This window comes from Mustela nigripes, chromosome 6, assembly GCF_022355385.1.
Source record: "Mustela nigripes isolate SB6536 chromosome 6, MUSNIG.SB6536, whole genome shotgun sequence".
NCBI lineage: Eukaryota > Metazoa > Chordata > Mammalia > Carnivora > Mustelidae > Mustela > Mustela nigripes.
Genome location: NC_081562.1, coordinates 57573245 through 57589476, shown reverse-complemented (window position 1 = coordinate 57589476; position 16232 = coordinate 57573245). Strand labels below are relative to the sequence as shown.

Here is a 16232-nt window from a genome sequence, read left to right as displayed (position 1 = left end):
CCCATTAAACCCACATGTCCATTCATCTACACAGACGCTGGTCTCCAGCCTGATTGTAAGGTATTTTTCCAGGCAGTGATAAATCAACTAATAACCCAGTAGCATTATTTTTGAGAATGTGGACCATATCTCTGCCTTCTATTGCTAATGACCTTTGATCCTAGATGATTTTTTTTTTTTTGCCACCTTTGGTAAGAAGAAAGTTCTAGTTAAATGAGTTTGCTGTTGGGGCACCTGGGTGGCTCAATTGGTTAAGCGTCTGCCTTTGGTTCAGGTCATGATCCTGGGGTTCTGGGATCGAGCCCCACATCAGTCTCCCTGCTCAGTCTGGAGCCTGCTTCTTCTTCTCCCTCTGCCTGCCACTTTGTCTACTTGTATACTCTCTCTCTATCTCTCTGTCAAATAAAGAAATAAAATCTTCAAAAAAAAAAATGAATTTGCTTTTTCGCCCTCTGTGGTACAGCCACAGTGGTGATTTTATCCTCTGTAATTCTCTGGAACTAAGGAGAGAAAGTTCTGGAGAATACAAACCCCTTCCTTTTTTCGTTTGTTCATTCCTTCCTTCATTTTTTCTCTTTCTTTCATTCTTCCTTTCCTTATATTTCAATTTTTATTTTTTAAATTTGAGTATAATTAACAGTGTTATATTTTACCACTCATCTTCTAATATGGTTGGAAAGCCCACAAACCATGCCAAGATAGTTAGTGTCTGAGTCAGAGTAAGTTTATAGAAGGTGTCTCTGGTGCACCTGTGCCCCTTGCCCCATTAATTAGATCGTATGACCTCACTTATCTGACCACATCATTAATCATTACCTGTCTGTACTCAGACTGGACACTGTTACTGCACTGATATCTCCCATATTTGCCTAGTCATCTCCCGCACACTGTATATACTTGTCTCAGTACATACAGAGGAATGAAGCATAGGAACTGCAGGTCTATTTGATTACTAGTTTTCATGAAGATAATCTAATCAATCAACTGTAGCTGCAAAATACAGGAAAGAGGGCAAAGTTATTGATATTTCATTCCTACAGTCACATTGACAGCTTCTTTCAGTAGTTGCTTTGCCCTCTGGAAGGAGTCCTTGGTGTAGCCAGGTTGGTGTAATCTTACCTTTAGCAAATCCTCAACCAGCTGACAAAGTGTTGGCATCCGTTTGTCACTGTTCTCGAAGGACACCTGGCTATGTTTGGGGAAGATTCATTTGAAAGTTGACATTAACTGGGTTTCAAATTCTAATTCTCACACTTCAGTTCATTTGACTCTTTTTTTTTTTTCTGGACAGTTGATTAATTTATTTCTTGGGTTTCCCAAAATCACACCTCAGTTAAACATTTTTTTTTTTAAAACTGTCTATCTGGAGTTCATTTGACTCTTGGGTATTATTTAGAATCTTGAGATTAAAACTTCTCTTGTAAAATGAGAATAAAGAGGCCCACTTCATAGGAGGGCTTTTAGGATTAGATGTGATAATATGAGCAAAATACTCAACCTCGTCCCCAGAGCATAGATGTGTTCACCTATTGTTTGCATAGTAAATGATGGTTATCCTATTACAGAAGTTCAAACATGTCAGATTCTTGCATATTAAAACACTCAAATGATTTGGAAGTTTAGAATTACAGCACAATCTTAAACCGTATTGACAGTCCATGGTGGGCCAACTATTGCCTGGGATTGGGGATACACAACCAATACTCTAACGTCAAAGAGCTTACAGCATTAGAGAAAATGTTTAGTCTTTTCATGCTCATGTTTCACCATAAATTTAATTCATAAAATTTCTCTGTATCCTGTCCCAGTATATCTAAAGTATTATGAGCACATAGAAGAAACTTTCCACATATAAACTAAAAGTCAGTAAGCCTTGAAAGCAAGCACTAGCTCACATGTCCAGAGCCCAAAAAACCTCCCTCAAAGAAGTCTCTGTGTTCGGATCTTCCTTCCCACTTGTGGGTGTGAAGCAAGCACAGCCCTCTGACCCAGCCTAGCACATCATACATCAGTAACCCTATCTGGGAAGGTAGACAGTTGTCCAGGATACCAGGAAAAAAAAATGTTTTCAACTATTTCAAGGCTGATGCTATAGTTTGTGGGAGTTGTAGAAGCTCTGTATGATTTTTGGAGGAACCTAGTTTTCATGAGGAACTTGTTTTTTATTACAGTAACCATTACTTCACGGAAAATGTCACAGCCCCTGACTATATGAAGAATGTCCTTGTCCTGACATTGCCTCCTGGGAATTTCACCTCCATTAGCTCTTTCTCCAGGGGTTTATCACAGGTAGGTTTCATGAGTACTATTCTTTTCTTTGTCAAGGGTAAGATATTATTCTCCTATGTAAGACCCAAATTCTAAAGTAGCAATTTTTTTTTTTTTTTTACTCCCATTCACTCAACAAATTTTAACTGAGAGATCAACTATGTGCAAGATTACTGATATTAAAGCTTTTACCTTAGGTCACTGTGCTGGGCTCTGGACCAACACAACAATTATAACAATTGTTACATCAGAATGGAAGTGACACTGTGGGAAGACAGGAAGAAATCCTGCTAATTGAAGGAGGGTAGAAACTAAACAGTGTTTTTAAAAAAAAAAAAAAAAATGACGTTCTTTACACCCTAAAGCAACTTTCTGCTGTCAGGAATGTCAAAGTTATACCTTTAGAGGTAGGTACTCCTAGGTTGAGACATTGTCCCCTATTATAATTAAGCTGACCATTGTGTGAATTTGTCCAGCAGAGTCTAGCATTTCATCTGGTGTAGCATTTATCCTAGAAAAAAGAACCTCTAACTGGACTTTAAATCCTGGCCACCTTATTATAATGCAGGAGCCCCTGACCCTAATACCAACTTGGGCCTTGTCAGTCACTGCACCTTCATCAGATATATTCTGCCCTCAGTGTCAGTTGAGAGCAGGTTTGGACTGGGAAGAGAAAGGAAGAGAAAAAGATACTGAGGACCATCAACAACCTTGAGATGGCAAGCCACAGGCCAGGCCCAAAGAGCTATAGGGGAAGTTGGGTACCATGGGGAGTCTCACAGTTTTTTCCTGGACTAGCAGTTCTAAACCCTCTGTTTTACAGCCCTGCCAAAATTAGGAGCTGAAACCACCTCTGGGGTTAGATCTTAACTGGATTCTTTTGGTTTCATGAAAAGATGATTTCAGCAAAAGACATTGAAACCAATGAGAGACGTTTTCTTTTTTTTCTTTTTATATTTCTAACAAATATACTTCTGAGTGTAATAGTCCAATATCACTTGCCCAGCTGCTAGGCTCTGGCAAAAGTGTGATTCTTCACAGGTGAGCAGTCTAAAATGCCCAAGCTGACAGAATTCACTTGGTCTCAGGGGCATAAGACTTTTAATCCCCAGCCCAACTCTATGATAACCACCATGCAACTGTTGAGAACTGTCTTCAAAGCAAATTCAATGATATTATCCAGTCAACTCCCTTCCTGCCCCATTCAGGGTGCTGAAGGGCAAAAGTTGTTTTTACTGTTGTTCTCTTTTACTTTTTGTGAGAACATTATTACACTACGAGCAAATATTTCTTCTATATAAAATCTCACAAGAATTATGACAGTGCTTCATGCTGTTCTTCCTCATTAAAATGAAAGATTTCAGGATCATGGGAAGAAAATACCATTTCTTTTAGTTACTTCCCTAAAGACAGTGTTCCAGTTTTATTGATTGCCAAGGAAAGGCAGAATTTTGACACAGGGCTAATAAAAGAGCCCTGGCTCAAGGACATAGTTTCCAAAAGACTTCTTTAATGTCATCCCTACCATTCTCCTAATATCTCTTTACCTTTCCAGTTACTCTACTGACCCCAAGAATGTTTTACTCCAGGCTCAAGACCAGAATCTCTTTTTGGGAACTCATTTTAAGATTTTTCTTTCCCATTCAGGCAGAAAATAACTTTGCTCTTGCCTACTTGAATGGAATCTTGCTATTTGGACACGTGCTGAAGACATATCTTGAAAATGGAGAAGCTATTACCACCCCCAAATTTGCTCAGGCTTTCAGGAACCTCACTTTTGAAGGTACTGGTTTCCTAAGAGCAGACAACAACAGCAACAAAACTTAACACTTTCTGCAGAAAGCTGAAGAAATTCAGGCTTTATGGATGGACTTTGGGAAGCAAAGAGGAGGGTTGGTCATAGATAGATTGACAGCTAAATCTTTGAGTTTACTCGGATACAAACACCATTGCAAACATTTGGGGGTTGCTGTTATTGATATCTGGACCCCAGTTTATGCTTCAGGATCTCAGAACCTTTCAGTACTAAAGAAAGAGCATATGGCCTAGACTTTGTACTTATGAACAAACTCCTCACAAGTCATCTTGGACAGTGATGTCCTGACTGTGCTTGGAGACTAGCAAGAAGAGAAATCTCTGCAGTTTGATTTTGGTCCTTCCATATCTCTTTTCTATCCTTTAGGGATCTGGGACCCTGTATTACCCTCAAACTACCAAAACCTCTCATAACAATATTACCCCAAAGTTCCCAACACGTGTTCCTGAGTTTGAAGTTTGCTTACTGTAATTTTAGGGGCGCCTGGGTAGCTCAGTGGGTTAAGCCGCTGCCTTCAGCTCAGGTCATGGTCTCAGGGTCCTGGGATCGAGCCCCACATCGGGCTCTCTGCTAAGCAGGGAGCCTGCTTCCCTTCCTCTCTCCCTCTCTCTCTGCTTGCCTCTCTGCCTACTTGTGATCTCTGTCTGTCAAATAAATAAATAAAATCTTGGGGAAAAAAACACTCAACCTGTAATTTTAATTTGCCTTTCCCTAATTACTATTGAATAGTGATATCAAGCACCTGTTCATGTGCTTATAGGCCATTTGTGTATGTTCTTTAGAAAATCTCTCTTCAAGACTTTGCCCCCTTTTGACTTGTTGACTTGTTTGGCTTTTGTCTGGGTATGAATAGCTAATCAGATATATGATTTGCAAATATTTTCTTCTATTTTGTGAGTTGCCTTTTTACCCTGTTGATAATGTCTTCATGCACAAAGTTTTTACATCTTCACAAAGTCCAATTTGGCTATTTTTTCATTGGTTGCTTGTGCCTTTAGTATCATATTCAAGAAATCTGTGCCAAATCCAGTGTCAAAAAGCTTTTGTTCTGTGTTTTCTTCTAAGAGTTTTATACTTGTAGGTTTACAATTATGTCATGGATGCATTTTGAGCTATATGGATATCCAATTTTTCCAGCACCATTTGTTAAAGATTCTCTTTTCTCCCAGTGAATGGTCTTGTCACTCTTAGCGAAAATCACCTGACCATATATATAAGGGTTGATTTCTGGACATCGTATTCTATTACATTTGTATACACATCTGACTTTATGCTAGTACCATAGTGTTTTGATTACTGTAGTTTTGTAGCAAGTCCTGAAATTAAGAAGTGAGTCCTTCAGCTTTGTTCTTCTTTTTCAAGATTGTCTTGACTGTTTAGGGTCTTTTGAGATTCCATATGAATTTTAAGATGGCTTTTCGTAAAGAAAAGAAAAAAATCATTATTTGACAGGGATTGTATTAAATCTGTAGACTACTTTGGATAATACAGATTTCTTAATGATATTGTCTTCCAACAATATGGAGCAAAATGGAAACATGGAGGTTTCCATTTATTTTTATCTTCTCCAATTGTCTGCAGAAATACTTTGTAGGTTTTTTTTTTTTGTACAAAGTCTAGTTTGTTTGATATTAGCATATGAATATATTACTGTTTCTGTCACTCTCTTTGTTACTATTTGCATAGAATATCCTTTTCCATCCTTTCTCTTTCATCCTATTTGTGATTTTGAATCTAAAATGCATTTCTTATAGATATTATATAGAATTATTTTTTTAAGATATTGCCTAGTCTCTATCCTTGATTGGAGAATTTAATCTATTTTATATTTAAAGTAATTACTGATAGTGGAGATTTACTTTTATCATTTTGCTCTTTGTTGTCTGTTGTCTTAGAGCTTTGTCTTAGAGCTTTTTGTCTCTGATTTTCTGCATTATTGTCTTCATTTGTATATAGTTGATTTATTTTGTAGTGGAATGTTTGAATTCCTGTCTTATTGTGTTGTTTATACTCTTCAACCATTTTCTTTGTATTCCTGTGGGTATTATAGTTAACACCCTAAGGTTATTACATTGTAATTTGACTTTATACCAGTTTAACTTCAATAATATCCAAAACCTCTACTCCTTTAATACTTCCATACCCACCTCCTTCTGATGTTGACGCAAATTGATGCAAAATTACATCTTTATATGTGTGTGTCCAAAAATATAAACTCATGATGTTTTAAACACTAGTCTCTTAAATTATATCAAAAAAGTAGAGTTATAAACCAAAGTTACAATAGTGGTAGTTTTTAAAACCATATTCATCTCTTAAATCATATAGAAAGCAAAAAGTGGAATTAAAGACTATTGTTGTATTAATGCTAGATGTTATAACAGCCCCTGTATCTGCCTTTACTGAGATCTTCAAGTTATTGTCCAGTGTTCTTTCACTTCAACCTATAGGACAACCTTTAACATTTCTCCCAGGGCAGGTTCTGGTGGTTACAAACTCAGCTTTTGCTTATCTCAGAATGTCTTACTTTCCCCCTCATTTTTGACAGATTCATTTGATAAAGAATGCTTGGATGAAAGTGTTTGTTTTATCAAATTTGAGAATTTTTGGCCACTATTTCTTGAGATATTCTATTTACTCCTTTCTCCCTTTCTTCTTCTTCTTCTTCTTCTTCTTCTTTCTTCTTTCTTCTTTCTTCTTTCTTCTTTCTTCTTCTTTCTTTTTCTTTTTCTTTTTCTTCTTCTTCTTCGACTTCCACAGTGCATATGGTATGTTCACTTTTTTTTCTCTTCCTCAGATTTGATAATTTCCATTGTCCTATCTTTAAGTTCACTGAGTCTTTCTTCTACATGCTCAGATCTGCCTTTGAATCTCCCTAGTGAGTTTTTCATTTCAGCTATTGTATTTTTTCAGTTCTAGAATTTCCTCTGGGTTTCCTTTTTAGGTTTTCCTTCTCTTTATTAATATTTCCCTTTTGTTCATACATCATTTTCCTGACTTTATGTACATCCTCTTTTAGTTCTTTGAGCATCTTTAAGACAGTTTTAAAACCTTTGTCCATTAGATCCACCGTCAGGTCTTTTTCAGGGATAGTTTGTTCCTTTTTCTTTTGATTGGGCAACACTTTCGTGTTTCTTTGTCTGCCTTGTGATACTTTTGTTGAAATCTAGATATTTGAATTCTAATAATTTGATTCTAATAATCCTAGAAATCACATGGTAAATGGAGAATTTTTACTGGTTCAGTAAATATTCTTAGCAAAAACTTTTCACTAATAAGTAGATTTACTTGGCTGATTATATTTTCATCCTAACTGCAATGCAAAAATGTTCTCTTCTAACTAAATACTAAATAGCATGTCTCTTAAAAATATCATCAGAGATCTCAGGACCAAGAGCCAATGAATGTTCCTTCTGATTAGCTCACTAACATAGTTTTTCAGTAAAATAGAGTAGTCTGAACCTATTTTATACACTGTGTAAGGATCTAACTCATTTTTCAGTCAAAAAGTCAAAGAATAACTCCAGCTTTTTCTGACTTTGCCCTAGGGCATGCAGGTCCTGTGACTTTGGACGACTGTGGGGATATTGACAACACTATGGTGCTTCTGTATACTTCTGTGGAAACCAACAAAGTATGTCTAACTTCTTTTCAGGAAATTAGGGTGAAGGGACTAGATGAAGAAGGATAACTACAAGGCGAGTTATAGCAAAGGAATCAGAGAAGTTGTGTCTAAAATCTGCAAGTTATTTATTTCAGTCACAATTATGACCTACTTAGGAATCAGAGAAGTTGTGTTTAAAATCTGCAAGTTATTTATTTCAGTCACAATTATGACCTACTTAGGACTGTATCCTTTAAACATTTTGACCCATACCTTATTTAGAATGTCTACACTCTATTGGCTATATAAAATACCCACCCAGAATACATTGGTATAAAGACCAAACTATTGATGGAATACAAAGAGAGGATGACTGTGCTCTCCTAAGAATTGTTTATTCATTTCCACAGATAAAAATTTCAAAGAAACATTCTCTATTCTCTCCATCTGAACTCATGAAAATCATTAATTCTGCATTTTTCTGACACATATAAACAGTCCTATGATGTCATGCTCTTATTCACATTATCTCTTTTCTCCTCACCTACATATAGGTTCTTTAAAGAAAGGGAATGGGTCTTACTTCTGTATGCCTCCAGTGCTTGGCTTCTTATATGCCATATAGTTGATGACTAATCAGCTTTTAATTTAAAAATAAAACACCTGTCTTTATGTCACCCAAAGTTGTGCCCATCACAAAGTGTGAAAGCCCCTGTTCTGCCAACCAAATGGTCAGTAGAAAGTTTTTTTTAAGACATCATGTCCTGATATAACTAGGAATCTAAGAGAAAAAAATTATTCATTTTTTCATGTGATTTTCTGATGTCATCATTATCACATCTTTAAGTCATATATTTAGTGCATATATTGACCCACTTTATTTTTTTTTAAGATTTTATTTATTTGACAGACAGAGATACAGTAGGCAGAGAGGCAGGCAGAAAGAGAGGGGAAGCAGGTTCCCTGCTGAGCAGAGAGCCCGATGTAGGGCTCGATCCCAGGACCCTGAGATCATGACCTGAGCCAAAGGCAGTGGCTTGACCCATTGAGCCACCCAGGCGCCCTGGCCCACTTTCTTAAAAAATATCTGTAATGGAAAGCTAGAGGGAAGATGTCTAGATTGAGAAAGTTAAACCAGAAATTTGGGGGCAACATTTCAGAAAAGTACTCCGTAGTTTTCAGTTACTATAAAAACCTTGAATTTAATGCTCTATTTCACATATACTTCATGGGAATACCTTAAAATAAAGTCTCATCAATGCTCCTGTTATTATAGTAACTATAAAGAGAACTATGCTCTTCTTTGAGTTATTTATGTCTGGGATGATGCTCTTGGAGAGAAGCAAATGCATGTAGAAAGATCCCACATCAGCCTCATAACTGCTCTTCAGTATGAAAAATGTTCTGTGCACTCATTCTGTCTGGAGGAAAATCTAGCTGAATTTTTCAATGAAGGCAAATGTAGTTGAAGTTTTTGATAATTTAATGCCATCAACTGCTGTATTATATGTATATATAGGGAAACCAGGTATTCATTCTCAAAACACAGGGATATAAATAAGTTATTCTGTATCCAGAGGAAGTCTCAATAGAGATCAATGTACTGCCCTCTAATATTAGGATATTTACTACACTTATTATATGCAATTACAGATCATGCTCACAAGTTAAAAGTGTATTTCTAAAGATGGAAAACTTCTATCCAGGAAGTTTTGAGGGAATGGTGTTGAATTTAGAACAATGGTCATTATATGCAGCAGCAATAAAAGGATGTGCTAATACATCCCATCAGCAGATTGCTGAAAAAGAAAACTTTTATCTCAGAAATCTAATTAGTATCACATATAAGATAGCACATTAGAGGAAAAGGATAGAAGATATTTGAAAATTATGTAATTGACTAATTTAAATGTGAATTATTTCAGAGCCTCTTGATTTGCCAAAATGGATAATGAATGGATTTTAGCTGTAGTGCATTTTCTCAAGATACTATTTTCAGTAGCAACTTAATATTGTGAAAAACATTGGTACTTCACTTATCTTGTGACTTGGAGCTAACTATTTAATTTCTTTTGGCCTCTATTTAAACTTTTTTGTAATATGAGAGACTTGAACTAGTTCTCTAAAGACCCAAGGAATCCATGTTGAGTAGGAGTTACTGGTCTGAGCATAAAGTAGCATATGATTATAAAGAAACAAAAATAATTGAGCCACCTGAAGCTTAACTCTACTTTCATGCTGTGAACTAATAAATGGTTGCTAACTAGCTAGCTCCTGGCTGCTAAACATGACTTTGTTTCACTGAAAATTGTTACTATGAAATTCAAGTGTCATTGGGCAAGACCGTCTCATCAGAAGTCGTTCTAAAATGTCTTTTTCTGCTCATCCTTCTTCTTTTTCATGCCCTGACACAGTACAGGGTTCTCTTGAACTATGACACCCATATAAATAAGACTACCCCAGTGGCTAACAACCCCATGTTCATCTGGATGAACCACAAACTTCCTAATGATCTCCCAGGCCAGGGTAAGATATCCTTTAGTGAATTTTGTTTCCATGAAGTTGCTTTTCAGGGTAAGGTAAGTACTTTCAATGGTTTATGCAATTAGCACGTGCTTTTATGTTTTCATTTGTTTTGTTTGTTGTCTAAATTAGATTTGCCAAGTTTGTAAAATGTGGACTTTACTTCCCTGCCTAATGAATATTACCTTTCTGATTAAATACTAAAAATATCCCTAATCTAATTTAGCTATACCTCTCTTTAATATATGTCCTACCTACCAACAAAATTTATCCTATAGAAAATTAAACTTGACAGTTGGCAAAATGAACACAAAGACATGTATTCTTTCTTTCTCTTTTTTTTTGTAAATATTTTATTTATTTATTTGACAGAGAGATCACAAGTAGGCAGAGAGGCAGGCAGAGAGAGAGGGGAAAGCAGGCTCCCTGCTGAGCAGAGAGCCCGATGCGGGGCTTTATCCCAGGACCCTGAGATCATGACCTGAGCCAAAGGCAGAGGCTTAACCCACTGAGCCACCTAGGCATGCCAAGACATGTATTCTTAATGCCAATTATTCCATTTTATCACAATAAACTCAAAGTATACATATTTCAGCAAGGAACACAAGATGCCTTCAGCCATTGGTCATCAGTGAGCATGGCTTCAAAAGTCTCCCCCATTTCCTCATCAGATACATACTTGGGTTATCATGATGGCTACCCACCTACTTAAAATGAGTTCCTATCATGTCATGGAAAGCCCTACCATGAGCAGGACTTCACCCATGTGACTACCGAGGCAACCACCTAACATTTGCCATCACTGGACAGGACCAGCCAGGTATGTCCTGGACAACAATGTCTCAGGAAAATCTGGCTTAGCCAAGGCTTCTTACAATGAATATTAAGTAATTTCATGTTACTAATCTATTTCTTGAGAAAAAAAATGTTTAAATTTGGACAAATATTTATGCCCAAAGATGCAAAAAAAAAAAAAAAAATGGAAGAAACATTAACAAAATGATTTAGCAAATGATGATATATCCCAAATAGAATATCACAAGCCAATTAAAATAATTATTTACAAAGAATTTTAAATGACATAGGAAAACTTATAAGGTAAATTAACAGGAAAATAAACAACTTTTTTATTTAATGAAATTCTAACTTTGTAAAACAATGTTAGAAATAGCCTGTAAAGAAATATGCTAAAATGTTAACAGTGGTGGCTTCTGAGTAATAGGATCTTAGGAATATTAAGTATTTGTTGGTTTGTTTGGTTCATTGGTTGGTTGGTAGTTTGGGACTTTTTCTTTTCTTTTCTTTTTTTGCTATTTTATGTTTTTCTTAATTTTCCAAATTTTTCCATAATGAGTATATTAATTTACCATTTTTAAATATTAAAAAATAAACTAGAACTATTTCTCTCCCAGTCCTGGTCTGTAGCCAGAAACTGAAGCTGATATGATATAAAGAGAAAAGTTCTGGTTTGATGCACTTGATTGTGTTAATGTGTTTGACACACTTCGTATGTTTTCAGTCCTCTTGCATCCCATGAGTCAAATATGGTTAAAAATGATTCTTTTATTTTTATTCAGTAGCCATGAGCAGTTGGCTAAAGCAAAGAAGCAAGGAGAGAGGCGGAAAGTGAGGTTCCCACTCTTCTAAACAATAAGCAATCCTGAGCTGATTTCAGGTTGACTGTTATCATTTTTCAAGTTTTTTGTTTTGTTTTGCTTATTTATTTGACAGAGAGAGATTACAAGTAGATAGAGAGGCAGGCAGAGAGAGAGAGAGGGAAGCAGGCTCCCTGTGGAGCAGAGAGCAGGATGCAGGGCTTGATCCCAGGACTCCGGGATCATGACCTGAGCCGGAGGCAGAGGCTTAACCCACTGAGCCACCCAGGCGCCCGGTTAGCTAACATACAGTGTTATTTAGTTGGAGGTGTCCAGAATAGTGATTCAGTACTTCCATACATCCCCCTGTGCTCATCACAGCAACTGTCCTCCTTCATCCCCATCACCTATTTCACCCATGCCCGCACCTCCCTCTCCTCTGGTAACCATAAGATTGTTCTCTATAATTAAGAGTTTCTTTCTTGCTTTCTGTCTCTCTCTTTCTCTCTGTCCCCTTGGCTTGTTGACTTTGTTTCTTAAATTCCACATATGAGTGAAATGATATAGTATTTCTTTTTCTCTTCTTTCGCTTAGCATTATCGTCTCTAACTCTAACTCTCTCTACTCTAACTCCATCCATGTCATTGCCAATGGCAAGATTTCATTCTTTTTTATGGTTGACTGATATTCCATTTCATATAAAGATGTGACATATAAATATATATTTATTAATTATATTTTATAATTATGTTAACCATATACTATACTGTTATATATTTATATATGAATTCTTATATATTATATAATTTATATATATCTATACATATACATACATAATATATAATATACATATATAAATTTCTATATAAAATATATATTACATATAATAATTACAATAATATATGTCTGTTCATGTCTTCTGCCCATTTTAAAATATTTTTTAAATAATTTTATTTATTTATTTCACAGACAGAGAAATCACAAATAGGCAGAGAGGCAGGCAGAGAGAGACGGGGAAGCAGGCTCCCCGCTGAGCAGAGAGCCTGATGCAGGGCTCCATCCTAGGACCCTAAGACCACAACCTGAGCTGAAGGCAGAGGCTTAACCCACTGAGCTGCCCAGGTGCCACTTCTGCCCATTTTTAATTGGATTGTCGTTTCAGTGTTTTATAAGGTCTCAATGTATTTTGGGATCCTAACATTTTATTGGATATGTCATTGGCAAATATCTTCTCCCATTCTGTAGATTGCCTTTAGTTTTGTTGATTGCTTGCTTCGCTCTGCAGAGACTTTTATTTTTATGTAGTCCCAAGAGTTTGCTTTTGCTTTTGTTTCCCTTGCCTGAGGAGACATACCTAGAAAGAAATTGCTATGACTGATATCAAAGAAGTAACCATCTCTGCTCTCTTCTGGGACTTTTGTGGTTTCAGGTCTCATCTTTAGGTCTTTAATCCTATTCCAAATAATAAGATACCTAGGAATAAACCTAACCAAAGAGGTGAAAGACCTGTACTCTGAAAACTGTAAAACACTGATGAAATTGAAGATGACACAAAGAAATGAAAAGACATTCCATGGTTATGTATTGGAAGAACAAATATTGTTAAAGTGTCCATACTACCCGAAGCAATCTACACATTTAAGTCAATCTCTATCAAAATACAAACAGCATTTTTCCAGAGCTAGACCAATCTTAAAATTTGTATGGGCCCACAAAAGACTCCCAATATCCAAAGCAATCTTGAAAAAGAAAAGCAAAACTAACATTGCCTTTTAAAGTTGATTTTTTTTCATTAACAAGCTTTTTTTCTTAATTATCTCTAGAACCAACTTCAAGATTTGTAGGTTTAAACCAAACTTACATGGGTTTCTGCAACTCTCTGCTTTTTTTTTTTTGTAGCTTTTTGAATTACAATTATTTTTTTCTTATTTATATTTCTTATTTTCTTGTATTTCTTGTTTGGTTCATTGGTTGGTTGGTTGGGACTTTTTCTTTCTTTTTTTTTTGCTATTTTATATATTTTTATTTTTATTTTTTTATTTTTTATGTTCCCTTAATTATAGTGACAATATTAGTTTGTATTTTTAATGTATTTCTTTAAGAGTTTTGGGGCACCTGGGTGGCTCAGTGGCTTAAAGCCTCTGCCTTCGGCTCAGGTCATGATCCTCAGGGTCTTGGGATCCAGCCCCACATTGGGCTCTCTGCTCAGCAGGGAGCCTGCTTCTTCCTCTCTCTGCCTGCCTCTCTGCTTACCTGTGATCTCTGTCTGTCAAATAAATAAATAAAAATCTTAAAAAAAAAAAAGAGTTTTTAGGTATTTTTTACTCAGTAGAATGATCTGTTCTTTGTAAAATGCTCTACTTCTCAAAAAGAAATTTTAAAAAATATTTTATGTATTTATTTGAGCAAGAGAGAACATGAGTGGGTAGCTGTGGAGAGGAAGAAGCAAACTCCCCACTGAGCAGGGAGCCCGAGGTGAGGCTCCATCCCACGACCCCGGGATCATGACCTGAGCCAAAGGTAGACACTTAACCAACTGAGCCACCCAGACACCCCTCAAAAAGCAGTTTTTGAGAGAGCTCTCCTTATTTACCCCAAAGAGATCACATTAAATATTCATGTTATATTATTCTTATTACAGGGACATTGTATCAGTCTGAGCAACTTCACTTCATCCTCATTTAACCAGAAAATTCAGTTAGCCGGAGCTTTTCATTACTCAGCTGTTCCTACATTTAATTTTAAACTTTAAAAATAAAGTAACTCAGTCTTTCAAATAGTATACCAATAAGATATTCCTCTGGTCTTTTATCTGGGTACACAACAGCCCCCTAAGTAACCAAATGTTTCATCTGAGATAACACCATCACTGTCATTTCATTCATTCTACAAAGATTTACTAGTGCCAGGCAGTGTTCGAAGCACCTGGGACACAGCAATGGACAAGGCGCATTTGTTTCTGTTCCTCATCCACACCATCATCATCTGCCTCCTGGGTTACAATAACATCCACCTGACTTCCTGCTTCAGTTCAGCTTCCTGTCTACCTTCCATCCAAACAACATTGCCACCAGAATGAAAGCGTGGATCCAATCATATCGTTATATTTTGCTAACACTCAATTGGCAGCTCCCCTTTCACCATAAAGTCCAAGTGACTTATTAGAGCACAAAATGTCCATTAATTTTCCCTCTTCTCCAGCTTTATCTTTCTTCTTACCTGAAATCCCTTTCCCATTCTTTCAATTTTTACCTACTTCTTTAAAAAAAGGAAGGGTGAGGGACACCTGGGTGGCTCAGTCAGTTAAGCTGCTGGTCATGATCGGCTCAGGTCATGATCCCAAGATCCTGGGATCGATTCCCTCATTGGGCTCCTTGCTCGGCGGGGAGCCTGCTTCTCTCTCTGCCTCTGCCTCTGCTTGCTTGTGGACTCTCGCTTTCTCTCTCTCTCTCATTCTCTCTGACAAATAAATAAATAAAATCTTTAAAAAAAAAAAAGAGGGAGAGAAAAAAAAAGGGAGGGTGACGAGTCTTGCAACTTTATGCCCGTGTCCTTAGTGATACTAATCTCTCTGATTAAAATGTATCACTCCCCCTAAAGATGAGAAGCTTCTCATCTTCAACATTTAACTTAAATTTCATTTGTGTAAGCTTCTTAGCATCCCAGGAGGCTATTGATCTTGCTTACATCCCACCAGACTTCTAACATAAGATTTATATCATACTTACTTGTTTACACATTTTTTAAACCATACACTGTTTAAATTTAGGGTCTAATTTTTTTTTAATTTAAATTCACTTAGCCTACATATAGAACATCATTAGTTTCAGTTGTAGAGTTTAGTGATTCATCAGTTGCATGTAACACCCAGTGCTCTTCACATCACGTGCCCTCCTTAATGCCCATTACCCAGTTACCCCATACGCTCACCCACCTCCCCTACAACAACCCTCAGTTTGTTTCCTATGATTAAGAGTCTCTCATGGTTTGTCTCCCTCTCTGATTTCTTCCCATTCTGTTTTTCCTCTCTTCCCCTATGAATTTTTTTAAATTCTGCATATGAGTGAAATGATATAATTATCTTCCTATGATTGACTTATTTTACTCAGCATAATACCGTCCAATTCCATCCATGTCAATGTAAATGGTAAGAGTTCATTCTTTTTTGATGGCTGAGTAATATTCCATTGTGTATATATACCACATCTTCTTTATCCATTCGCCTGTTGATGAGCATCTCGGCTCTTCCCATAGTTTAGCTATTGTGGAAATTTCTTCTATAAACATTGTGGTGTAGGTACCCCTTCAGATCACTACATTTGTATCTTTGGGATAAATGCCTAGTAGTACAATTGCTGGGTCGTAGGGTAGCTCTATTTTTAACTTCTTGGGGAACTTCCATACTGTTTGCTTGCCACCAACAGTG

At 36.5% G+C, this 16232-nt stretch overlaps 1 protein-coding gene across 4 annotated transcripts in view; it reads left to right on the top strand.

Moving 5' to 3' along the window:
* The window catches only part of GUCY2C (guanylate cyclase 2C), a 131473-nt gene that overhangs the window by 76329 nt on the left and 38912 nt on the right, over nt 1-16232 (top strand). For 3 of the 4 annotated variants that reach the window (XM_059404764.1, XM_059404763.1, XM_059404762.1), the window contains 4 exons: nt 2172-2289; nt 3916-4051; nt 7633-7718; nt 10103-10214. In XM_059404764.1, coding sequence (XP_059260747.1) covers nt 2172-2289; nt 3916-4051; nt 7633-7718; nt 10103-10214 — 452 coding nt within the window. The remainder of the gene's footprint in view (nt 1-2171; nt 2290-3915; nt 4052-7632; nt 7719-10102; nt 10215-16232) is intronic. The other variant, XM_059404765.1, reaches the window with a different exon arrangement.